Consider the following 27,437-nt stretch of genomic DNA (forward strand, 5'->3'; position numbering starts at 1 on the left):
TCATTATCTTACCATAGTCACACCACATTGAAATACTCAGATTTTTTAAGTAAAAGAGTTTGGAAAGACATAGAGGTGTGATGATGTAGAAAACCATGTCCACGTTTGCAGTGTTGTCATCTGCAAGTTCTGGCCATGATATACAAAGCAAGGATATGCAGTTATAACTACTGCCATGACAAGTTCCTAGGAAAGCAGAAGGTTAATCTTATCATGAATCTTTGAATTGGGTACATTTGTTAAGTGAAATGTATGCAAGCACATTAATAAGAAAATATCTTCTTGACTAAATCACAAGGTAATTGAGGAGATACCGACTCATCAGTGACACCTGGTGGATCATGAGGAAAGCTACAATAGAGTTACTTAATCTTGGAATTGGGAGGTTATTTGAGTTTGCTTGACATGCAGTGTGCTGATTTCTGGAACAATTACATATTGATGATATATTCTAAATAAATGTTTATCATAATTTGTTGTATTTTGAGTTCATCCCATGCTCTTAACAATACTCGTAATAGTAAGCCATGCTAAAATTCACATTACATCTCTGCTTGGATAATGCGAACTGTGGTACCTAAAACAGCAATGTAAGGTAATGTGTTGTGGGTTTTCTTTCAGTAATGTTTTCTCTCTTTTTACCTTCAGTCACTATGGTTGGGACTGGCAACACCCCTGTAGACAGGTATGTGGCATACTAAACAGCTGGAACAAGTCTATACCAGTCATTTAGTACATTTATGGCTATATCTTAACTTCCCACTTTCAGCTACAGTAATGGTTACTGACTTTTGACAGTAAATAATAAATGACAAACACCCTCATGTTATGCAATAGTAATATCAAGTATATCATATGGTATTTATACAGAAAAATAAAGTTATTTATTGGTTTTCTGACAATACACTGCCTATGAAAGTATGTATTTGTTTGCAGAGTTATAACTGTGTTGGTTTGCTTGTTTTCTGAAGTGTTTTCATTGAAGAGTATCCACCTATTAGAGAAGAGGATGCTTTGGCTAAATGGGCATCTGATCCTGCCAACACTGCATGGATGGAAAGTAAGGAATGATATCCACAACAACTGCACATCTTGTAGGGATGCATGAATCATTTTCATGGAAAGAATACTGTTTTTGTTTCAGTTCTGTACTCGCCTCTTCACACACAGTACATGCCTTCAGGGGGATATTGTCTTTTTTTTTTTTGACACTGCTGAATTCCCAGACACTTCCTTCCCTGTTCTTTTGAGGAAGCAGACCCTTGTGTCTACTTTCCCTTTAGATCCCTTCTACATTGCATCCTGTTTGTTGTGTGAACAACTGTGTGATGTGAGAAATCATGCATTAGCTGTTGTGAACGGCTCTTTTTAATGCTTCAGATCCAGATGAGGTGATTTACGATGACGTGCCCAGAGAGAACTCTGACTCCAACACAGGTTTGTAAAGAAAAAAAAATCCTACATTTTACAAATTCAGTAATTTTTTTCCTGTCTTTAGTTTAAAGCATGTCAGCACTTCTCACTTTCACTTCTATTGTCCCAATTTGTTTTGTCAAAAACTAAGATACTGATACTTTATTTAGGGTTTTGCATGAAAATATTATGCAGATGTGGAGTTTTCTGGTTTGCAGTTCAATATAACAGCCAATGGATTAATATAGATTTTTTGTGAAGCTTGTAATTTTAGTAAAGTATTTACAGGAACACGTTATATAATGTTTTACAACGGCACAAAGCGATTGCCTTGAAAATTACCATGTAACATTAGCACACTTCTAACCTGCTTTCAACATTTTCATCTTTACAAATAAAGTATTTACTACATGGCTGTTCTATTCGAGTGCAGTATATTGTTTTTGTGTGTATCTACATATACATTAATGCTACTAACCTTTGATAGAAGAACCCTTAAAATTGTTCTTTTGGGTACTTTGACTGCTATGTCGGTACCGTTGTTTCATACAGATCCAGATGAGATGATCTATGATGACGTGGAACTCGGCGAGGAGGGCGGCTGCAACAGCTCCCTCGACAACGGCTGGAGCTCTAGCGAGTTTGAAAGCTACGACGAGGCCAGCGACGGGGAGGGTCGCCCTGAGAACGGCCTGCCCCATGCCTTCATGAGAGGGAAGCCACCCCAGAGGAAAACACATGTGTGTATAACAATCAAAGTCCCATTTCTCTGTCAGCATTACAGACAAAACACATATTATGTCTCAGTATCGCTGTATATCTGTAGGTGGGTGGATAACAACAAAATTGCTTGTGACTAGTGAGAGAGCTTGTGTCTTCTCCTAAACCCTCTACATATCTACTGATATTCATATATATATATATATATATATATATATATATATATATATATATATATGTGTATACAGTATATATTGTGTATATATATTTGTATATATGTGTATGTGTATATATATTTGTATATATATATGTGTATGTGTATATATATATATTGATAGAGATCTGACATATTTGCTTATATGAAGTTGTAGTTTTAATTTCTAGGTTGAAACAAATCCTGTTATTGTACCTATTTTGAACCTTTTTCCAATTATTTGTGAATGAAGATTTCAATAATGTACAGTCTATTTGTGCATGGATATGGAATCAATTGTTTGTTTCTGCAAACCTCAGCAATATGATTCTGGTTATCAGTCAGCTTGCTGCACTCTGTAAGGTTTTGGATTGTGGTTTTGAGAATTCAGTTTCACTTTTGTTTTCAGTGAACCATGGTCAGATATTATGATTATATGATTACTCAGACAAAAGATATCATTTAGTACATTTTATGTGTTGAGTTGATACATATTTATTTACATAGGAATGCAGCTATTGTTGAATTTGTCAAAAAGAAAAAGAAAAAAAACCCAAATGGTATTGTTATAGACAATTTTTCAGATGCTGTCACTGTTATAATATTATATTTCCGGTGAGACAAATTAGTGTTTAACTTAATGGCCCCATTAATGGGGCGAAAAAATGCCTATAAACATCAGATCAAGGGGAAGGCATGCTTTTTGGAAAAGTACATTTCTTCCCCTGATTCAGTTTAAATGAGTTGAGCAAAATAATTTTTTGGAAGAGGATAAGGGTCAGCATTCCCGCAACACATATATCAAGATTAGGGTGAGTTCACTGTTAGATCTTAGGTCCAAGGTTATTCCAAAACCATAACCAATAATGCCTGCTTTGCTTTTGTTTAGCTCTCTCAAGATCTGACACGCTTGAAAGAACACTATGAGAAAAAGATGAAAGATCTAATGGCAAATACAGTGGGAACGGTAGAGCTGCAGCAGTTAAAACAGAAACACGAGCAGAAGGTAAACCACCTGAGGCTCACCTCACCTGTGCTAGACCGTAGTCCCAACCCTTAACTCTCATTCTGGGCGTCTCTCACTGACTCGGTACCCTCATCCTGCTCTGATGTGAATGACTTGTGGTGGTGGAACTGGTGATGGGTTTGCATACAATTCATTTGCCTCCCTGTCTGCTGCACTCACCCGTCTCATTATATGTTTGTGCATTGGAGGTTGTGAATCTTTGAAGCAAGTGAGTTTCATTAGTTTGTTATTTAAAGTAAGTGAAAGCCTATGCATATTGTAGATCGGTCATTATATATTTATAGTTAGCGCTATGTTACTTTCAGCTGATGTCCCACTTACTGTGTCATTCTCCAGTCAACTCTGCTGTCTCGTTATCCTGTACTACACGATCTGCCGTTTGTCTTCATCCCTACTCTTAACACTGCTCCTGTCCCGTTTAGCTTTTTAGCCATAGGTGTAGACAAATGTATACTTTGTGTTACTTTTGCAATATAGATTATAGTGTACTTTGTCTCATCAAAGATGCAAAAGCTGGTGAAGGCAGCTAAGGAAGGGACCAAAGATGGACTTGAGAAAACCAAAGCTGCAGTGAAGAAGGGACGCTCTTTCATAAAAACCAAGTCATTCTGTCAAGGTATGTATTCGGCTTCATAAACAGCAAATCCCTTTAGCTGTACACATTCCCCTTTGACTCTTTTGTTTGTTACATGTGTTAATGTAAAATAAGTGTTTTAGTAAAGGGCAACATAACGCTTGTCTCTTCAGCATGATGGCTTGTTGTTTAATTGCTGTCATGTATTTATGGTGCGTTACTTGCTCTCTCGTCTCTCAACCCTTCAGAGAGGAAGTCGACCTGTTTTGAGGATGAGGAGTCTGAACTCTTCATTGAGGTGGACTGCTTCAATGTCGAGCCAGTGCTGTGTCCAGAACCAGAAGGTCTTTCACAGCAACAGGTGATAAACGATGTCTTTCAACTTTTATCTCAATTTCTGTAGCTCTTCATTGTGTGAATCGCTATAAAAGAAAACCGTGCCAAATGGGTTGGTATGTTTCCTCTACAGCTGGTGAGAAGATGCATACTGGGATCTATATTGGAGAGTGAGAAGAACTATCTTGATGCACTGAAAAGGATATTAGAGGTATGCAAGTGCAGCTGGGGTGAATGCCAAATCCACTTTGAAATGTTTGTTATTACAGTTCATGTTGTCTGCTTTATCAGCAATATGAGAAGCCCCTGTCCGAGCTTGAGCCAAGGCTGCTGAGCGACAGGAAACTGAAGATGACCTTCTATCGCGTGCGTGAGATCCTGCAGTGCCACTTCCTGTTCCAGATCGCCCTGGCAAGCCGTGTTGCTGAGTGGGACGGCCTGGAGATGATTGGGGATGTCTTTGTTGCATCGGTAAGCTGGGGCTGTAAAGCCTATTTTACAAGAACTTTATTTATATATTAAACATAAATAGTCTACATTAGCTGTGGAAACCCTTATGCAGCTGAATCAGTTTGATATTCATTGCTTTTCTGATTACGTGCAGCTCAGCCGTACTGTCTTACACACAAACGGCCGATAGTCGAAAATCAAATGATTGGACGGGCTTATTACAGCTTTGAGAGCCACAAATACCACTTTTCTTTTTTTTGTCAGAGCATTTGATTTATTGATTGTTGTCGGGATGTAGGCAATTTCAACAAATAACAAAACGTTTTTGAATAATAATAATAATAAGAAGAAGATACCAACTCTAGCTTTTATACTATTAATCCTTTGTGTTTCTGAACAGTTCTCAAAGTCCATGGTGCTGGATGCCTACAGTGAGTATGTCAACAACTTCAGCACTGCAATGACAGTGGTGAGGAAGACGTGCGCTGCCAAACCTGGCTTCCTGGAATTCCTTAAGGTTTGAGAAAAACTTTGGGTCTTTGGGTATTTTGTCACATGATTTTAATCATTGCGCATTTCAACAGAAAGCATCTACCGTTGCTGTTTTAACCCCTCATTAAGGCAAATTCTTGCTGTTGCTAAATACAGCTAATTACATTAAAAACATATATAACAGATAAATGCAAAAATAATCTTCTAAAAAGTACATGAAATAGCCCGGTAAATACAACTCAGTACCCTGCTGGCATGCTCTTAAATCCTATTGCATCCTCTAAAAATCTTTTAACTGATTTCTCACTACACTATAGTAACCCGTCTTCTAACCTACAGAATCGTCAGGAGAACAGCGGTGACCGGATGACTTTGTATGGCCTGATGATGAAACCTATCCAGAGATTCCCACAGTTCATTCTGCTCCTTCAGGTTTTGATGAATTCTTATTTTTCCGTAATCTCTGACTGCAGTATGCAGTATGTTCATTGACCAGCAGAGGGAGTGCAATACACATAAATCAAGGCATTTTGTTTTTCAAAGTTCTTACCCCAAGGGGGGGGCGAGGGAAATGCTCTGAGGGGAAATGGTTTCCTCAGATCTTTTAATCATGCTCTGGCATATTGACTTTTCCTGTGTCCCTTGCAGAAAAACCTCAGAAAATATAGGACACTGGGTTGCTTTTTTTTTATATAGTAGAAACACGTGTAAGAGCAGTTTATTGGCTGCATTCTTTCCATTTAAAAAAACATGAATCATGAGGATGTGAGCTAAATAGATATAGATAAATGGATAAGGAGAAGAGAGCATGCTTTTAAATGCTGTTGGGAGCAAATATACAGATTTATGTACAGGTTAAAGGGTTTAATGAAACTGTTAAAAAAAACACTGGGAGATTGTTCCTCAGTGTGTATGATCAGTGAATGATGACTAAAGCGTGACTTCTCTGTGCGTCCTCATCAGGACATGCTGAAGAACACACCAGTGGGTCACGCGGACCGTCTGCCCCTGCAGATGGCCCTGACCGAACTGGAGACATTGGCAGAGAAGCTCAACGAAAAGAAGAGGGAAGCCGACCAGCGCTGCGAGATCCGTCACATTGCAAAGGCCATGAACGAACGCTACCTCAACAAGGTCGGCCCACTGCTCAGTGTGTGTGTGTGTGCCCTGAAGTGCATGTTTGTGGTCTGAATCATCGTACAGTATGATGCTGAAGCTTAATGGAGTCTGTGTTCTTCACATATGAGGTTTTTGCTGTGCTATTTTTGGTTCGATTGATTAGAGCCGATTATTTACTCATTGCTCCGTCGGTACACACGTTTTGGCTGATGGTGTTCAAGTCTTTTAGCATATGCTGTGGCATTTCTCTCTGTCCCGGTGTGGGCGGCCATCAGGCACTTGAGTTTCACATATTTTCAAGTACTCTCTTGCCTGAATAGCATATTTTTAGTTGCTTCGCACATATGCGCACAATACCAGCTTTTCCCAAGGTGTAATTATTTGTCTATCAGCAGCCACCCACTCTGGCATCTGTGTAGAAACATGTGTTTGCAGAATACATTTTATGGGGTGGAGGAGTTTTGTTCCTCAAGGCCTTAAATCTCAAGAGTCCCCGTTGATAGCCACATATTGTATTCTGTAAACCCAAAGCGGATGGTTTCACAGTCCAGAATGACAGGAAACATGGGGGAAGGAGGAGCGAGATGACACGGGACAAAGGTACCCAGAGTAATAAATACTATCACTTATCATCCCTATCCTTTAGCTTCTGAGTAACGGCAGCCGCTACCTGATCCGCTCAGACGACATGGTGGAGACGGTCTACAATGAGCGTGGTGAAATCATCAAAACCAAAGAGCGACGCCTCTTCCTGCTCAATGATGTTCTCATGTGTGCCACGCCCAATATCCGGTAAGAGTGGCCGCAAACCAGACAGACCTGTTCTTAATCTGTCCCTTAATTTGCACCTTCTCCTGTCCTTGGGCGCAATATCCTGTAATCTCTTACAATTACTATTTTACAAATTTAGAAGCTAATTGTTGTGTGTCTATTTTTGTTGTGGTCTTGTTTGTAGCGTTCACTTAAGGGAATGTTTAATGTAAGTAAGATCTATTGACAGTAGAAAATCTGTCTTAAAATGAACTAAACTGAAATGAAACTCAAGTGTAGAGGAAGATGGGAAGCACTGCATGAAACTGGTGACCTTGGGTGACCCATATGTACCCACTGTGGCTTGCTCTTCAGCCAAGAGTGATGGAGAGCCCCGTTCCACGCTATTTCAGCTCATCGAATACTGCCTCTGGGAAACATGCATTGACATGTACAAAAACATATTTTCTAGAGCAGTGACATTTACCTCCTCTTAGCTTTCAAGCTGCACTGATGTAAATTACTCTCTTTTCCTACCTTCACCTTTTCTTGCACTCATATTTCCTCCTCACACGGTGCCGAAGAGACAGTTCTTTTCCAGAAACACGGTGTTTAGAACAACATGAAACAGAGCCACTTTGTCACATAACCTTCATCTCTTTGGGCTCTGTCCAGGTGTCAGGATGGCAGTGGGAGCGGCAGTGGCAATGCCCCACCCGACCAGAAGTTCCTTCTTAAGTGGAGCGTGCCTCTGAGCTTCGTGGAAGTGCTGGAGTTTGGATCTAGCGAGGACATGGCCGACAGCAGTCGCTTCCCAACATCCCATTCTGGGGAGAAAGTGGTCATCAACGCTAAGCCAAGTATGAACCACAATGTCACATTCTGTTATTTTGAATCAGCCATCCTGTTTGTCTGTGGCGCTGTTTCTCCCTCTATCACCTGGGGACAAAAGGTCCAGTAGAAAAGGTATAAGAGTTCAATTAGCTGAGTTGTTAGTGCAAAATAGGCCATGGGGGTTTGAAACTCAGGGATAGGAGCCAACACCTACTGGTCAGTTAACTGTGTGTGTGCTTGATGGATGGTTGATACCTAATTCAAAATAAGGTTTTCTGTCGTGATTAAGGGTAAATGTCTCCATGCTTATGCTGGACTCTATATAAACTGGGTATATAAGAGGAAGTATAGATCATAGCTATATTAGCTATGCTATATGTAGCTATCAGTATTGCTTGCAGCATTGCAAAAACTATAGTAATCAGAGTGATTTGATTGTTGTTGTTAAAGCACATTCATATTCCTAAAATGGTGTCAGTCTTGCCCAGATCATCCAGCCCGAGTGTGAATTTTTCCTTCTGCAATCCACTGGTCTGCTGGCTTCCAAGTCCAATGATATCAGTCTTTCCACTGGGCTCTCCCCTGTCGCAGAAACACAAGAGGCATGATGGAAGTGTATATTTCTCTGGTTAGAGTTCTGCAGTTTTTATTCTTGGATGTAGATTTCTTTTTGTGTGTCCGTCTTTGTGCCGAGGGGCTGGTGAGTGCTTTGATGCTGTATTATCCCTGGTCTGTCAAAGGTTGTATGTATTCAAGCTGAGGTTGGAGGCTCAGGCTGTCAGTTTGCCAATGCTAGTTGGCTGGAATCACTACCACAGAAAAACACACTGCACTCTATAGCTCACTCTCTTTCTCTCTCACTGTCAATCCCTCCATCTCCCTCTAATATAACATCTGCAGTACAGTTACATCATGTATTTTGCAGCCAGGTGTCGCAGTGTCACATTTATCTTTTAATAAATGGTGTTTTTTATGTGTTGAAGCATACAGCCCATCTGCCATGTTTGATTACTCCACCTACACTCTTCCACAGCCTTAAAATATCTTATCTGCCTTTTTATACCCTTTTTCCTTTACCCCCACATAAGGTGCACTTGGCACATTCTCTATTGCAGTGGTTCTCAAATGGGGGTACGTGTACCCCTGGGGGTACGTGAAGGTACTCCAGGGGGTACGTGAGATTTAAAAAATATATATTTAAATTAGCATCCATTCAAAAATCCTTTAAAAATAGTTATTTAATAAATATTAAATTAAATATAAGTGTAAGTTCATAAACTGAATTCAATGCAACAATGCAATCTTCAGTGTTGACAGTTTAATAATCAGACACTGATGGCAGAGCGCTGTGTATTCCATCTTTTTTTCAACCAGAAATGCTTTGCGCTGGTTAGGGGGTACTTGGCTGAAAAAATATTTCACAGGGGGTACATCACTGAAAAAAGGTTGAGAACCACTGCTCTATTGCACCCATCTTCTTTTAGACACCCAGTCTCCCTCTGATACTTCACTGAGCTATACGAAAAGTCTAGCAATGGCATGATTGTAAGAAACAGATGGCACAAACAGACCTGAGTAACATTTGGTCTGACCTCAGGGTTTTTTTCCTTGGGCTGCAACTAACTGACAGGTTCACAGCCTCATCTTAACCCGATGTGATGATAAAAGAGATGTGCACTCTCCTGAAAGACCTGAGGAACACCGTATGGGTCTTTTTTTTTGTTCTTACAAATAGCAGTTTAGTGAGTTAGATGTTGTTGATGTTAAGATTATATGATCTGACCACAGTGCCTTAAAAAAGGACCTTTGTAGGGCTGAATTAGAGTATTAGTTAACAGTAAGTTGCTCACCTCTACTCTGTTCCCTCTTTCTGATTTAGTTTTTCCCCAACCAGCTTCAGCTTTGTGTGTGTCTTTGGGAATGTTTGTGTGCATACAAATGTGTGCAAAGTCCAGGAACTTTCAACAAGTGGAAACTTTTGTTTCTTGGTCAACTGTATGCAGCCAATGGTTCGCCAGCCTATGATGTCACCTCTTTTGGTGTCCTTCTGCTTAGTTCAACTCTTCCTCTCTACACTGCATAGTAATAAGTCCAATAGTGCAGCCCCTTCATTTCAAGTTACATTTTCCTGCTGCCCACAGTCAGTATGTAATTTGTAGATATATTGTTTGTTTTTAGGAAGTGTGTAATTGCTGGGATGACTGGCGTGTTTCCTATGATGCTGCCCGCCAGGCTGGTTTTGTTTGAAGACTCCTGGCATTTGGCACTCTCACAAAGAGCCATTCAGGAAGTTTGACCCAGGTTGAAATGAGTTATACAGTGCCAGTTCTGTCTGTGGGAATGCTCAATTCAGTTGCATCTTATCATTTGTACTATTAAATACAGATATTATACAGCAAAAGATTGTAGAAAACGAGAGAGGAAATAAAGTGCTAGGCTAGCACAGATCCCCAGCATACACAGTTCACAGGTCTTGTTATTAACAGAGAGTAGAATAAAGATTTCAAATTCAAACTATATATCTGTTTGATTTAAACTCAGATAATGCACAGGCATGTCGAAAAATATGTTGTTCAAGCACTTTTCTGCTTTTAAACAATGCCAACAAATTAATATGTATAAGTAGAGTTTTAAGATAGCGCTCCATCATATTACATTACATTACATTACAGTCATTTAGCAGACGCTTTTATCCAAAGCGACTTACAATAAGTGTATTCAACATAGGTATTCAAGAGAACTACGAGTCACCAGAAGTCATAAGTGCATCTCCTTTCTTAAAGAAGCATCTAAGAGCATAAACCAGAGCAAAAGTACAGTGCAGAAACAAACTAATACGAATACAATAAGTGCAACAAAGAGGAAGGCTCAGGGTAGTACTTCATATGACTTGCTCCAAGCACGACACACCATTGAGCAAACATGAGAGGTTTATTCAGCATTTCTGCTCTGACCTGAATTCAACACACTGAGTCGTATTGCTGAGACAGATGAGCCATGAAAATTGCATTCAGCTCCATTCGAGATGGCAGAAAAAAACTTGGCAATACAAGTGCCAAACACTCTTTAACAATCCCTTTTTCATGTCATCTTATTAATGGTTTAAGTACATAAACATGACCTGTAGTTGTATTGAAAGGTGATTTGATCCAGTGAATGAAATACAATAAGAGGTCATTGACCATGAAACCATTGCAGAAATTGAAAACCCATATACCCTGCTGTGGGCCTGCTGTGTTCTAGTTGCGCTTTTGTGTGCAGGGCTGTTCATGCATGTTTATGGATGACAGAGAAGTTCTGTGTCAGTGAGCAGCCTCCTCTACAAGCTCAGAGGGAGACATTTTTGAGTAATTCTCCCAGAGACCACCTACAAATGTGGATTTTGGCGATGCACAAACGGGGATAAAGTGTCCCCTGAATGGCCAGTCAGCCAGACCTTCAGAAGGAGGACTGGACTGGGTTGCCATGGAGTTGGAGCACCAGGCAGACTCTGTGACTATGGTAGAAGAAAACGAGGAGGAGGAGGAGGAAGAGGAGGAAGGAAAGGGGGGAGAGAAAGTAGAATGGCAGAAGCAAACAAAGTCATTTTGGTGCCAAAGACTCTGATGCGGTTTAACCGTTTGGTCACTGATAGACGCTCTGAGCGGTTTATACGTTGTGCGCTAAAATGTTTGCAGTTAAGTTTTAATTGGAAAGAGCCCTGTGCTTGTTAATTGAGCCGTTTGATTGAATGACATAAATAACTTTTCTGTTGACAATTTAGACCAACTGACAGGCATTCCCTGTTTGCTCTGTACAAACTATTCCTCATTATCTTTCTGATTTTATGTACGTATGTGTGTGTTGGAGAGAGAGAGAAAGAGGAAAAAGGCCTGCCAGACCTTTGATGAGCTATGTGGTTGTGTTCAGTGCATCAGTACTTTGAGCACACGCACAAAGCAAACCGTTGTTTCATTTAGATACAGAACAACACAGTAACGGTCACATCACGTAGCATCATGAGGTTTGATATTTTGGTGCAAAAAGTATACTGTATTGCAGCATTCATACAGTAGGTACACAACTAAAGAACATTGAGGATGATATATGCTGACCTCTGAAAGCTTGCCTCATAGCGTTCTTGTACACACTGGTGAGAACCGCTGCTAAGTTTGCAGAGCTGTCACTGCTCCCCGTGGGAAACTGACTGATTGGCCTTTATTGATCTTTGTCTTTGTTACTCCTGTTTTAACTGCTTCTCTCATCAGACTGGTCTCTCTCGTTGCTGCCCGTGTATCCAACTTTCTGCAAGGGGAACTGTTGCAGCGTTTTAGTGTCTCAGCTCATTCTCACTGCTACCTCTCAGTTTCGTATACATTTATTCTCTCCGGCTATATGAGTCACTGCTATCTGTGAGTCGAAAATTAGACTATATTGCACCCTTTTAATATGAGTTGATTGAAGCCTCATGACAAAGACACTTCATTTGAACACCTTTCATCTTTGTACAGCCAGCATAGCTTCACACCTGTTTAGAGTGTAGATTACTGAAAACAAAAATGAAGCCGTTTTTTTTTTTTAATGTTTTGCTTGTGCGTGTTTTCTGTGTAGACAAGCTGTACATGGGCCCCGGTCAGTTGTACCAAGATCTGCAGAACCTGATCCATGACCTCAGCCTGGTCAACCAGATCTCCGGCATGATCAGCAGCCTCAAAGGCAACTACCAGGTAATGTATGAGCACAGAGTTTAAGTCACACCAGTTGAACTCTGTATATTTTTTAGTCTTCATTGTCCCTTGGGGGAAATTTGATTTTTTTGATTGAAAGTGATTATGAAAATAGAATTTCATCACATTTAATCCAGATAAGTATTATTTTATCATGTCTGAAAAGGAATTTAAAAGATCAAGTAAAAAAAGAATATATGTCATAAATGCAATTTGTTATGAATAATTTAGTACTTCTTTTTTGTGTTACTTTGACTAAGAGTTGGAATAGTTTCACTGTCTATTAATATTCTTGGAAGCTTGCCAAAAGTTGACATAGACAAATGTTCCTCCCACGTACCTCAGGACTTTTAAAATCACATTCATCGTGTTTCCCCTCAGATGTCCATAAGGGTTGGGCTGTTATGAAGGCATATAATGTTTAAACTGTGGAATGTGCCAGAGTAGGCAATTTGTTTCTGGGAGACAAGGAGTCTCTTAAGTCTTGATTTGCACCATTTAAGTCTGTCATATCATGTGGCCACACACACACACACACACACACACACACACACACACACACACACACACACAAGCCTGTCTGTGCTCTTAGGATGGAGGTTTAGTTTGCAGAGCACAGCATGTGTGTGTGAGAGGCTGTATTTGTGCTGTGCTGGTAGGTCTGTCAGAAGCAGAGTGGGAGGCAGAGTAACAGAGAGGCTCTCAGAGGGACATGTGTCCCAGAGATGGAGGGAGGGATGGAGAGATTGATGGGAAAGGAAAGAGAAATGCAGAGCTGAGATGTTTGATCTGTACACTGCTAAGCTTTTTCCTCAGCACAAAATCTTCTTACCTAAACGATACTGACAGTCTTGTAATAAAAAAATACACTGATACATTTTTATCGCTTCCCAACATCCCATTCTGGGGAGAAAGTGGTCATCAACGCTAAGCCAAGTATGAACCACAATGTCACATTCTGTTATCCATCAAAACTGATGACAATTTATAACACATTCTACACTAATATATATATATATATAGGTATAAGTATATAATGCAATTAAGTAATTCAGTTTGATTTAACTACTATTGTAGTTACTTTTATTTGAGTATTCAGTTATATAATGCGTTTTGTGGCTGTACTTTCAACAGCATTTTACTTTGTTAACAAATACGGAGGAGCAAAGATACTAGAAACCAAAAACAGTTGAATATAATGCAATCTAAGACAAAAACACAAATTTCCGCTTCAGAAATATGTCTGTATCTAATGTATTGGATTGGGTTTCAGTCCCAGCTTTTTCTGTTTGTGTCATTCAATGTAAATGATTGTCATGTGTTTTAAAAAAGTGTCTTACTGATGTTTAAATGCTAGTACAGTAGTCTAATTCCTATTCCCATTATTGTGCCCAGTCAATTATTTCCCCCTCTCAATTACATGACTCTCTTCATCCTTCTCTTTCCCTCTATATGTTTTTAATTTCTTTCTATCCCTACAATATCCCTGTGTACAGAATGTGAACCCCACAGTGGCCCACGATTGGGTATCAGGTCTCCAGAGGCTGATACTGAAGAAGGAGGAGGAGATCAGGGCTGCTGACCGGTGTAGGATCCAGCTCCAGCTGCCTGGCAAACATGACAAGTTTGTGTTTATTTGTATATATACACACACACACAGCCACACATCTCCTTTAATTTCTCTTTTATATAGACAATACATACAACATTTAACAGTCTCCAGTCCGGGCCATTGCCCCCCCCCAGCCGTGTCTTGTTTATCCTTGGTTTGTCTTTATCCCCTTTTATCCTGCTTCCTCCTTCTGTCCTCCCAGACACCCCTTGTGTTGTGCCCATAGCTTTAGGAGAGAGTCTTAGAGCACATTTGGATTAACAACTTTCTCCACCAGCTCTAATCTGAGCCGTGAATCTCAGGGGAGGAAATGTTCATCACTGATTCCAACCAAAGGCTACCCAGTGCTGCAGCTGTTGCTTAACTGAAATGCACATGTCACACATCTACACACACTATTATCGTCGGCACGTGGTCCCCTAAGGGGCAATATAGTTTAGGCTTTTTCACACACGCTCTCTCTCTCTCTCTCTCTGGAACCCGTACTGTATTTTGCCTCTCTCTCTCTCTCTCTTTCTCACTCCATCCCTCATCCCTGCTGCTCTCAGCTGGTGAGATTATCCACGGGTATGTTTGGAAACACAGCTGTGTCTCTGTCATTCCTCCCCTGATCCCTCAATCTCAAAACACACAAAACACTTCCACTCACCATCAGCCAATGACAGGAGTGATGCATTTCAGACCCCCCCCCCCCCACACACACACACACACACACACACACACACACACACACACACACACACACACACACACACACACACACACACAAGGCCTACATCAACTGCTGATAGAAACAATAATTGGCATTGACTTCTATCGCTTTTCTGTCACAGTCTGTCTAGTCACTCTGCATTGAATGGGCAGACTCGTGTGCCCCACTTGGCTTGGATTCAACCCAGACAGAGATCTTTTCATTTGAACATATTTGGTATTTTACCCTCAAATATGCTACGGTCACACACTGATTCTGGTTCTAGAAGAATATTCAAACATCAACATGTCTGCTTAGTGAAATGTTCATGCAAATTCAGGCCATTTGGTTGGCAAAGTTTTGACACATCTCGCAGCACATTAATCATTCAGTACAATCTTGTTAAAACATCTCTCATGTTTGGTTCACAAACACTTTCTGGTTCACAAACTGATTCTGCAACATGGGTACCTTTTTTTTTTTTTAAAGCTCTAGTGAAGACTTTTATGTAGTAAATATAAACTTTCATGGTAAACTAGCATGATATGGAAGCCACATACAGATTGTGAAAAAAAGAATATGTAAAGCAAATCTAAGAAGACATTGAGAGAAAGTGGAGGCCCTAAAAAAAGTTTGTCATCTCCTGAAATGCATTGATCATATATCTGTGATATAGATATAGCCGTGTTTAAGGTTGGAGTTTTTCTCCTCATGTTCTAATCATAAATGTTCTTGTTTTGTCCTCTCTATTGGCAGGTCGGGTAAACCCACCTACTTCAGTGCAGTGTTCAATACTCTCAGCCCAGCCATCAAACAGTCATGGATCAGCAACTTGCAGATGGCCAAGCTGGCTCTAGGTAAAGCACCAATACACCACCACTGTCTCAGTTCCTCCATTTTCTTTTCCATTCTAATTGTGTATGTATGCATTTAAACATATGACTGTTTACTTAATTGACTTGTTTTGATATATTTATTCAATCCATTGCCTATTTATCCAAGTTACCACTGTCAAACATTATTGGTTCTTTTGGTTAGGTTAACAACATATTATGACCAAATCGAATGAGAAAGCTGTACCAAAATGTGTTTAAAAGTAATTCTAAGTAAGGTGATTATGGTTTTACAATGTTTCGTCTGCAGCCTTTTATTCTGATGACAGATAAGTTGAGGTTCAAAAACACTTACTGCATACTGAACATTATTGAATCAAGTGCTGTTTGTGTTTGTGGTTTACATCAGAGGAGGACAACCTGCAGGGCTGGTTCTTCGCAGAGGAGGATGGGAATCAGATAAAAAAGCAGAAACACCCTCTCTTGCTTCGACAAATGCCTGTGGTCATGTCAAAACTACAAGAGTTCAAGGTGAGACACTTTTCTTTCCTATAACTGTCTTAAAAGGAGGTCGCTTGTAAGCTCAGTTAATCAGAGTGTGGTGCTAATAATGCCAAGGCGGCAGGTTTTATCCCCGTATGGGCCACTGTTTTACAGAGTTTGTGTCCAAATTGGATCGCATGGCCGGTTGTGGGTTCGATCCCCGTAAGGGCCAATGCTCACATTATAGCACTGACATGTGTGGCCACTTAACATAGGTCAAATATCAGAGTACCTTTTTAAATCTTGCTGTTAGTGAAAGGCAAGGTTTAAAAAGGTACTCCACTAAACACTTTTGCACTAAACAGGTCAGTAAATATCACTTTGCTGTTTTTAAGTGTGTGTGGATGAGTGTGTTGGTGGTATTAGATGATTTACTGCTAATGAGAAATGTCACACTTTTTGAGAAGACGTTCTTTCTGCACTGACAAACAACCAAAGTGGAGGGAACACTTCCCAATCTTCCTCTGTGTATTTACATGTTCATTTATTGGACGCTGCCTAGAAATGTGACAGTAACTTGGGCTGTTTTCTACCTGACTGTATGTCTAGCAGAATTCTCAGTTTCCAATTTATGTAAGTCAGCAGCTCCTCTACAACTGTCAGCACTGACCAGCAGAGTATTCAGTGACTGACTTGAGTCATGTTGGCTCATGTAGGTTGTTACTTCAGGGCTGAACCTCTCAGACATCCTTTAGGTTTTTATATTGACATTAATTAACACTAAGTGGACACCTGTTTTATTTACCCTGTGGATTCCTACTCATCAGACCATATTCCTTAAACACCCTGTCTTATTTCTTGCCATCCCGTGACAGGTGGAATGTGCTGTTCATAATCCAGAGCCCCACATCAACACAGAGAGCACAGCAGATACTCCCGTCGTGGGCCATGGCTGTGTCTGGGTGAGGCGTTTTTTCTACTCTGGTCATTAAAGAAGCAAGGCGTTAGATTACATTTCAACAATTGCACAAAATGAGAGTTTATACCAAGGTTTACGAAAGCTGTCTACAAATATGTGGGTGTCTTCCACCCGGAGGAAGAACTCAAATTGTAGTTCTTGATGAACACATCCATAGGCTCCTCAACCCTGAAATCTGAGTTTAGACTAGAGCATTTACTTAAGTGTGTTGAGGGGCTTTAATAACTGTTTATTTGCAGAAGATCTCGCAGTCCTCTTATTTTGAACAGCTAAGATAATTTAAGCCTAACCACTTTTCTGTCAGTGATTCTCACTTTTAGTTTTGGCAGAAAACTGATTTTCACTAAAAATGTGTTGCTTTAGTGTTAGCTGAGCAGATGGTAAGGTTTTGCTATTGAATTAAATTGTTCTAATGTACCCTTGAGAGAAACAATCTGGGTTTGGAAATTCAGTACTTAAGCATTTCTCAAAATAAGCAAGGACTGGCATAACCATGGTAATCATTGCTAATACAGGGCTTTTGTCGGTCAGGGAAAACCTTGGGTCTGTTAAAGATATAAACATCACTCTAGCTTGTTATTTCAATGGTTAAGTGGTATGTTAGATATTGGTTGTTTTCAGCATGATTTAACGTCCAAGGTAAGTATCGGTCTTATTGGATTTTGCCTTTGAATTGTCAAATTATGGCATGAATTGGATACATACTTTTAAGAGTACTTCAGTCGAATGCTTATTTTTGCTTGTTGAGTGCTGTTTGCTTTGTTTTACTCATACTGTGCTACCCATGCTGTGTATCTCATGAAGATGTACAATTTTAACTGTGCTATATAATTGATTTATCATTAATGAAAGTATCCCTAAATGAAAAGGTTTATTTATATTTGTTCAGGTTGCAAGTTGCACCAACCAGATGGGCCAGATATCCATAGTGGCCATGCAGAGATCCAGCCCTAAGGTGACCGAGTGTTTCAATGTGGAGTCACGTATCCTCTGCATGGCCTACGTCCCTGCAGAGCAACCTCAGGAGAATGGGGAGAAGATTCCCGAAAACAACCATGTCCCCACAGCGAAGGCCAGCGATTCTCCCAGTGTCTGTCTTGGCATGGAGGAGGGCAGGTACAGAACACAGTGTACTCACAATACTGTGTCTGCAGGCCTTTAATATCTTTTGATGTCTACAAGTTACAATAAACCTTTTTTTGTGATAAATGTAAAGTCATCTGTGCCCACACCATGCACACTGTTACTTTTTAATAAGAGGCAGACTTTTAATTATGCATCAATAAATGATAAATGTCAGGTTTTAATTATGCATGTATTAATGGTAAATGTCAGCATCAAAGAACAAGGGCGTCTTTCAAGCCTTTCATTTAGCACCATAGTTAATCAGTAGAGAGAGATCCAAGCCAATATATTTATGATTCTGCTAAATCATCTTCAATGGCCCATAATGCAATGGAGCGTTCAAAAGTATCATTGATGTGTCCATTTGTATCTCTATGTACTGCATGCATTAGTTCAGGGTGTTCCCTTTTGCAGGTTGTCAAAAAAGCACTGTATTAAGAGACTTGTAGGAATTCTCTTAATATTTTGGCAAACCAGCTTCAGTGAGAGTGAGTACACAAAAAGATTTGATCAAGTCATCCCAAAAAGCTCCCAAAATGTTGAAGCATTTCACTTGTTTCAACCACAAAAAAAGAGGTTTAATTACATTTGATTGACTTTAAGAAATTGTCAAATCTTATTTCTTCGATTTAATATTTGTAGATATTATATAAACTTTTAAGCTATAGCTCAAATGACACAAACACTGAAAGATAATGACTGAAGGCACTAATTTCTGCAATTGCATCTTCTGTCAAATTGTTATTTATATCATGCAGATAGCCGCGTATATCAAAGAAGCACACTGTATTAAGTTTGGTTCCGATTTTATCTCCTGTCCTGTTTAGCATCATTGTGTATAAGAGCAGCCAACGGTCCAAGAAAGTCCGTCTGCAGCATTTCTTCACCCCGGACAAGTCCACCGTCACCAGCCTGGTCTATAAGAAGCACTGTCTGTACGTCGGCCTGGTCAGCGGCTCTGTGGCAGTCTACTCCAGATCACAAGGTGTGTGTTTCAGGAAGGGACGGACTTGTCAATTTGCGTTTCTCAGCTATTAAAGTCTCTGATTTCTTCCTCCATACTGTTTGTTGATACTCTTAAACAGCTATAATTATGGCAATTACAAGGTAAATTGCTGTTATTGCGTGAAACAGAAATGCATTCATTGAGTTAATTAGATATGGTTTTAAAACTGTGTAGGTGGACAGTGTTTACCTAAATATTTAGTCTGCACCAGCCCTGAATTTTGTAAACTGAATAAGAGCACTGTTGGCAACTTTGTTGTTGGATTTAACTGCATCTAATCTTCTGCTGACCTAAACTGTCAAAAGCAACCAGCCCCATATTGATTAAGTTTATCCAATTATAGGCGGATCATTGCATGTGCTACAATGAGTTTGTTGCAAAATTGACACATCTAAATATTTAGCAACACTGAACAAAAGGGGTTACTCTGGGGAGAACAGAGATGTTGTTTTGTTGTCCTTCGCTCTGACTGCTGTTTTTTCTCTCTGAGTCATCAGGATACCGTTAGTGTGCAAGTCAGAGGCTCGCTGTGTAGCTGGAGGTCAGGGTTCTCCTCTGCTCTGTGTTGAGGTTCTGTTCCCGTTTGCTTGGTTGTCTGGGAGAAGCCAATCTGTTCTCTGTGACCTATTTAATATCTTCCGTCCCAGATGAGTGCAGGCGCATTAGAGGAGAGGATCTGAGCCGCACTCTTCCCACAGTCTTTCACATTCTGTGTTTTGTTCCATCTCTTATTGGCTTTCATAGCCATGCAAACAGAGGGTCTTCTCTCTCTGTCTCTGTGTTTCATTTTCTCTGTCTCTGTCTGCTTTTTCTCTGGGTCACAATGTGGGTTAAGATAAGTACACATTTCAGAACAGACTCCTTGCAATTCTTGGCTTTCCACTACAAGTATCGGTATCATCATCCTCCTGTGATGCCACCATTGCTGGAGGCATGTTTTACTAACCTCAATCCCACATATTATTTCCTCTCCATGCGCTCTTATGACTCTAATTGAATTTCCAACATCTCCCAAAAAATAACTTTTAAGTGCATTTCTTCCATTTCTACCTTTGTTGTGCTGTTAAGTTGGTCTGTTAGGCTTGTGTGTGCTAAAGAGAGAGAAATCAAATAGCCTGAGGACAGAAACACAGGTGGAAAATGAGTCTAGCTCATTCCACAGCTGAGCGAGTGTATGCAACCATTCAGGAATGTTCAGGGCTACAAATTGTCTCCTTGTTTTGATGCACGTCTCACCTCTCCCCCATTGTCATTCTCTCACACACTAATTATAGGACACTGGTACAGAGTATGCCTGGTGTGTCAGATGAATTCCAACACGAAAATCCTGCCCCTATATCCTCCCATTCTTCTCATCAACAGCTCTGTCACTTGAACATGATGCTTGACGCTAAAATGATGAGTCATCCTGCACAGTTTGGTAGGGAAACTGTCCCCGCTGTAATGCCGCTTAAGTACTTTATCACAGTGAGAGACTCTGCCTGTACCCCATTAGCATTTAAAGTAGACCCACGGTTTACATCGCCGAGAAGAAAGCAAGCAGAACTATGAAAATGATCAGCTTTTATTCTTTGATGTTCAAACTGTCATGTATTCAAAGGCAACTCTCAAAGCGAATAGTGACGAGGCATCAAATACAACTGAACAGACTGGGATGTTGCTTTGTGTTTAAAGCCTTCAGTGCTCAGTTCTCCCTCTGTAGATGCAGTGTGACTGAAGCTGGCCACTCAGCCTCATTCTGCCATGCTGGCTAAGTCCTTTGTGACTGACTGTGTGAAAGATGGAGGAAGAAGGAGGCAATGATTCGGCAAAGGTCATACGTCATGGCCAGACATTTGGATCATAAACTCTGTCCTGCTCTATTCTGCCCTCCTGCATCATCTACTTTTTCCATGTTGAGAGTATGGTGCATTATGTCTTGTTTGTTGCAGCAAAAATGATTGTCTTATTTAATCAGCGTTCACTGTTTGGTTTGTGTGCTGCTGTTTGGGCACACACACACACACACACACACACACACACACACACACACACACACACACACACACACACACTGCGATGAGTAGTTTGTTGCTGTTGACACTGACATGAAGGAATGCTACAGTTTGAGAAGTGAGGGATGTGGGCAGGCTTACGTAAGACTGCAACTTGGCACTCCTTTCATTCTGTTTCTTTTTCTCCACTGTTCCTTTTCCTTTTTTACGTTTCTCTTTTTCTCTCATGGACATCCACCTACACAGTATGATTGTTACAATAATATACACAGGGCATTGCTGGAATGCTAATCCCACCTAGCCCCTTTAGTGGGAGATTACCCTCACTTCCCCAGTCATTACTGTACCTCTAAAAGAACATCTCTCCCTGCGTGGCACCTCTGCTTTCAATAGCCGCCTTTGTGCCTTCTCTTAAGAACACTATTGGTGAGGCCTCATTCACTTCCTGGCCGAGATTGGCTGAGGGAATGTGGTATCTGGAGGAAATTAAGTCTGTATTCACACAGGGCCCTTCAAGGCAAAAGTACATGTCAGTAAAAAAGGGATTTTGAAGGCCACTGATGCCCAATCCTAAATGTGTGTGTGAAATTAGGGCTGGCGGATATATGGTGAAGATGAAATAACACAATATTTTTGACCAAATACCTTGATATCGATATGCAACGATATTCTATGGTTGGCTATTGGTGCTTTTACAAAATATTTTAACAACGGCATTTTTAATACATAATCATCAGCAATGTGGATATGATTTATAAGTGAGTAAAGGCAAATAATAGAACGGCTAGAACAACTTTTTAAGTTGATATCTGATAGATGGCTCTAATTTGATGACGACTTTAATTGGACTTTCAACCAGTAAACAAAATGGTTGAAGAATTGAATGTGTTGATATTTATAAAGGCACTGTATGGGGTGTTTCTTTGCAGTAGAGCTGACACTGTGGGTGCCCAGGCACATGTAGAACTGAGTGTGTAGGAGGTGTGAGTGGGATAGAGCTCAGCTCTGACTAATGCCTCGCAGCCCATCTATATTCATAGTGAAGGCTGTGAAAACCATCAATGGCCACTCCACTAGCATTAGCAGAGCCATAAATGCAGATGACCTTTTCAGACGACACTCATAAAGAGTGTTTATTATTGTGTCTTCCATAAAAAGTGTAAACCATTTTTCTTTAACTATTACATGAAACATTGCTAGATGTTTACTTTGCCAAAGAGAATACAATAATACTAATAGAAGAGATGCACAGTACTGATCCTTTCTGAATATACATGTATTCTGTGTTTGCATTTAACCTGCATGTTGTTCATAGGGTATTTTGTAAAATGCAGATTGTTCATTTGTTTGAGTATTGAGATGCCAGTATTGTGTTTGTTGTTACAGACGGTTTGTGGAGCAGCGAAAAGCCTAAGGTGCTGAAACTGGGGATCCTCCCCGTCAAGGCCATGCTGGCTGTGGAGGAGCACCTCTGGGCTTCAACAGGTGGACAGGTCTTCATCATCAGCGCCCACACACACTGCGTGGAGGTACGTAACCTTGTCAAGGTTGTTATTACACACCATGCCTACATCATAAACAGAGCAGTTTAGTAGATCATTATGTGTGCGGTGTGAATAACCCTTGTATATCTGGAGGAAAGTTGAGTTTTTGGGGAGATTTCCAAAGAAGCAACCAGTGTAAACTGCAGTTACTAAAAGTATAAAGAACCTCAAGTAGAAGATACTTCATTTCCCTTCCCTGGATTTCTTCTTTTCCATATCCTGGAATTTGGATGTAATTGCGTGCGTGCGTGCGTGCGTGCGTGCGTGCGTGTGTGTGTGTTCTGGCCTGGTTTAGGTAATGGAAGCGCCTTCCATGGGTCCAGGAATAGTAACGTTCCTGTGACATGCACTCACTAATAATCTGTTCAGCCTCATTAAGCTCATTATGTTGTACCACCTGCCTGTCTCGCTCTCTTTTCCTCACTGAGGACTCACAGTTACACCAGAGTGGTGACTGTAGGTTAAACAGGAGAGAGAGACAGACACGGAGAGGAAGAAATGGTGAGATGGAAACAGAGAAATTAGACTTAGATTTGAATAGGTATGTAATAAATAATCAAATCTAGTAATAATATAAATTACATAGGTGCAAAACAAAATGCAGGACATTACAGTAACATTTCATGCTCCTTCCTTAGCACATTTTTATCAGAACACTGTACTAACACACTTGTGAACGGGCTCTCCTTTGCCAAATATAACTCCACCTACATGTAAAGCAATGTGTGGTGAGATTATGTAACCAGTGGGGATGGAAAAAGCCCAGTTTTTATTGGTCTCCATGCACAGAGAATTCAAAATTACACTGTGCACATATTTGAAGCTATCCTTGTCCACACTAATGAAAGAAGGGCGATTCAAGAGTTAAAGAAAAAAATGATTTGTCAAATTAATTTTATTTAAAGCTACGACAAGGAACTTTAACTTTGTTTTAGATTTTGGTGATTCCTGTGGACAAAGGCAGTAGTGTTTCCAAGCACCAGAGTCCCTTTAGAAACCTCACATTTTACTGCTGCCGGGTCTGACAGTCTTCCCCAAACAATTCAATTCAATTCAGTTTATTTTGTATAGCCCAGAATCACAAATTACAAATTTGCCTCAGAGGGCTTTACAATCTGTGCACATGCGACATCCTCTGTCCTTCCCTCACATCGGCACAGGAAAAACTCCCCTAAAAAACCCCTTTAACAGGGAGAAAAAAGGAAGAAACCTATGGGAGAACGACAGAGGAGGGATCCTTCTCCCAGGATGGACAGAATGCAATAGATGTCATGTGTACAGAATGAGCAGCATAACAGAGATACAACACATTCAATGTATATGACATAAATGATTCATATAATAAGACTACTTATAATAACAGCAGCAATTATTACAGTAGAATTATAGCCATGAAAATAGGGATAGTAATGTGACTAATAATAATAATCGAAGTAGCAGTGGGTGTCAGTCGGCTCACAGCAGGAGGCACGACTACGGTCCAGGTACCACAACGATTCATGGAAACCTGCAGAACGAGAAAGCAAAAGGGCTTCAGGGTGGAAGTAAAGCTAAAATGCTTAATGGTACAGGTAATAGTAATAGTAAAGTGACTAGTAATAATAATAATGGTGGTAGCAGTCGGTGTCAGCAGGGCCGTAGCAGGATGCACGTCCACGGTCCAGGTACAGCCATGATTTATAGAAGCCTGTGAAGCGAGAAAGCACAAAGACTCCAGGGTACAAGCAAGTCAATAAGCGTAATAACAGTCCTGGTTTTTCCCGTGCCTCCATTAAGCATTAGGAATAGCTATATAGAAATAGCCAAATGGTTGGGCATTGGGCCCCCAAAAAACATTGTTGCCTATTGTAGAAATGTGAATCTTTTTATACCATTTCGATGGTATAGCATAGTCACAGGATCCCAGACATTACAACCACAGACAATACATGGGCTGAAGTAGTCTAAACATATTGAGACAGACTTTCTGTGGGTTGATTGCTAAGTTTCTTTAGTTTGTAGTCACACAGCAAACACAAGAATCCCTGTCGCCACTGTCCTGTTTAGACTGGGTTTAAAATGTCAATAACGACAGTATACAGTGCTGTTTTTTTGGGGAGTTAGCGTTCCCTCATGGGCAGGCTGTCAAACAGACAGCAACCTAATACACAATGCAAGAGCCACAGAGTTTGAACAACAACCCAGATTAAGGAAGATTTAATGCCACAGTATCCAACAACTTAACTCGTTGAACGAGCGACCAAACAAAAATCTTCCCAGGGGAAAAGTGCACTGCCCACCTTAGTTTGCAGGTTAAATAGCGAATTAGCTGGTAATCATATAATTAACTGCAACTCAGCCACAGAACATTGAACAGCATGCAAATACCACTTAGGTTCTTTGAGATGCTGATTCGTTTCTCGCTCTTCAATACAGAGTTACAGTACCTTTCAGTTTTTCTGGTAGGATTTTTTTACTGTTCTCAAAGGTCTCATGTTCATTCATACTTGCTAAGCTGTTTTTCTGTTTTAGTCGAACTACCACTGAAAAAGTCCTTAGAAGTCTTAGATTTCACTTGGTGATACGTTGAATCCAGTCACTCTTCATAATGGTTATGTTACTGTGGTGGTAGACATCCTCCCTCAGGCTGGATTTATTAAAAATGTGCAGTAGGTATTGCCTCAGGCTTTTCACTCTGCACTGTCTCCCCAATCCAGAGGCAGCTGGAGGCCCACCAGGAAGAGGGCATGGTGGTGTCCCACATGGTGGTGGCTGGAGTGGGCATCTGGATCGCCTTCAGCTCAGGTTCCACTCTGCGCCTCTTCCACACCGAGACCCTGGAGCACCTGCAGGACATTAACATTGCCACACCGGTCCACAATACACTACCCGGTAAGACATACGTAACTTCACCTATCCAGAGTCAACTATGCTGACAATAAACTGATTTTAAAATCATTTCAGTAACCTCTAAGTTTATAGTTCAAATATATTTAGCATCAAAGACAGAATGTAGTCAGCCCACATGGCTTTGTTTCACTGTTTTTCTTTTCTCTGTATCCCATCCCTAACATTTTATTTTTGTTGGACAAATACAATCTGGTTGAGATCTTCTCGTTCCGTCTCCAAAGTAAGTCCCCGGAGGTTTACGAAGTTAAAAGAAAAACTTTAAAAACACAAACATCTAACCTGACCCGCCAGATGGTTTGTTGTACAGAACCATTTGAGAAGCCGTCATTGGAAACTTTGAATGAGAAAATACTCTCCCGTTCTGATATAACTGATGCTATTGCAGCATCTACAATAACCTCTTCAGGAGCCGCCATTGTTGTTTTGAACAAACAGTCGCCTCTAACAGGACCCTGATTGGTCCGTGCTCTATCTGACCTGACACAAACGCATTACTTGAAGCCTGACAAGATGGATTTTCCTGTGATATGTGATCCTGCGATTTTCATATGATTTTGTGACATCACAGGAATCCAGCTCGATGCAAGCAAAACTAAAATCAGTTGCCTGTTTTAACTACTAATACTTTTCTTGTAGGTGATTCAAAACAATAGTTTATTCCAACAACTAATTACAGAACATACTGTACTATAGTATTCAGAGCCCTGTGGTTTCAGATTCAGTCATGATGATTCTGTGGTCTTACCACGTTTACCACTTCAAAAAACCCCTCGGTTAAATCTCCACCTCTCCTTAAGTATTAATTAGTAAGGTGATCTGTAAGCCTGACTGAGACTGAAACCAAACTGTGTCAAACTGTCACACGAAGAATAGCAAGGCATAGTTGTTCTCTCTTATTCAGATACAGCCCAGCATTTGTGGATTGTGATGCAGGTCCAACAACCTCAGAACTTCAAAGTGCTGCCTGTGGCTGTCAGTCATTAGCTGACATCAGTGTAGGTGCTCACCAAGAAAGCTCTTGTTATGGCAGGTTTGTCATGCACTCCTCCTCCTATGGTCTAAACAGTGAATCGGGAACCTCTCATTTTGTCTCTATTCTTGAGTTGCATAAAGGAAACTTTTTCCCTCGTCAAGTCACTTTGAGGAAACTTTGTGTGCTCTGGAAGGCGCTGTCATAAGGGAAAATCCAGCCCAGACTTGAACACTTGTAAAAACAAATCATGAGCCATAGTATTGTTAACCGACCAAACAAAGACAACATGAATTATGACATCACATTGAAATAGAGGGCGTATTTGCAGCTGAGCTACTAATTCAGCATAAAATAACAGTTCTCAGCTGTCTGAAACATGGATGGTACCAAAGATCAAGAGCTTGTTTTGGAACTTCCTATTATGTTAATACATTCATCTCTTAAAAAGTAGAAATAAAATCGATCAGAATGTTATGCTGGCAAAAAATCTTAACTTTAATGACCAATTAAAACCAAAGCTATCTTGATTAAACATAAACCAGAATGTAGGAGTCTCTGAAGGTTTGTTTTTCTTTTCATTTTACAAGTGAGAGCATTACAAGTGACAGCAGTCATTTAGATGAGAACAGAGGTTTGTTCCTGCTTTGAAAAGCAATTCACTTTACTTTACCATCCCGCTATAATGGTTCACCTT

At 40.4% G+C, this 27,437-nt stretch overlaps 1 protein-coding gene across 7 annotated transcripts in view; it reads left to right on the forward strand.

The window, feature by feature from the left end:
* arhgef10 (Rho guanine nucleotide exchange factor (GEF) 10) overlaps positions 1-27,437 on the forward strand; it is a 49,416-nt gene that overhangs the window by 14,662 nt on the left and 7,317 nt on the right. For 4 of the 7 annotated variants that reach the window (XM_054613760.1, XM_054613757.1, XM_054613758.1 and 1 more), the window contains exons 5-28: positions 649-685; positions 972-1,060; positions 1,381-1,437; positions 1,966-2,153; positions 3,216-3,332; positions 3,858-3,969; positions 4,176-4,288; positions 4,397-4,474; positions 4,555-4,734; positions 5,114-5,230; positions 5,545-5,637; positions 6,169-6,339; positions 6,971-7,116; positions 7,280-7,303; positions 7,750-7,934; positions 12,499-12,614; positions 14,111-14,238; positions 15,674-15,774; positions 16,160-16,281; positions 17,109-17,195; positions 18,102-18,328; positions 19,165-19,322; positions 22,724-22,866; positions 25,578-25,752. In XM_054613760.1, coding sequence (XP_054469735.1) covers positions 649-685; positions 972-1,060; positions 1,381-1,437; positions 1,966-2,153; positions 3,216-3,332; positions 3,858-3,969; positions 4,176-4,288; positions 4,397-4,474; positions 4,555-4,734; positions 5,114-5,230; positions 5,545-5,637; positions 6,169-6,339; positions 6,971-7,116; positions 7,280-7,303; positions 7,750-7,934; positions 12,499-12,614; positions 14,111-14,238; positions 15,674-15,774; positions 16,160-16,281; positions 17,109-17,195; positions 18,102-18,328; positions 19,165-19,322; positions 22,724-22,866; positions 25,578-25,752 — 2,964 coding nt within the window. The remainder of the gene's footprint in view (positions 1-648; positions 686-971; positions 1,061-1,380; positions 1,438-1,965; positions 2,154-3,215; positions 3,333-3,857; positions 3,970-4,175; positions 4,289-4,396; positions 4,475-4,554; positions 4,735-5,113; positions 5,231-5,544; positions 5,638-6,168; positions 6,340-6,970; positions 7,117-7,279; positions 7,304-7,749; positions 7,935-12,498; positions 12,615-14,110; positions 14,239-15,673; positions 15,775-16,159; positions 16,282-17,108; positions 17,196-18,101; positions 18,329-19,164; positions 19,323-22,723; positions 22,867-25,577; positions 25,753-27,437) is intronic. The other 3 variants (XM_054613762.1, XM_054613764.1, XM_054613763.1) reach the window with 2 other exon arrangements.

Source organism: Anoplopoma fimbria, chromosome 15 (assembly GCF_027596085.1).
Source record: "Anoplopoma fimbria isolate UVic2021 breed Golden Eagle Sablefish chromosome 15, Afim_UVic_2022, whole genome shotgun sequence".
Classification (NCBI taxonomy): Eukaryota; Metazoa; Chordata; class Actinopteri; order Perciformes; family Anoplopomatidae; genus Anoplopoma; species Anoplopoma fimbria.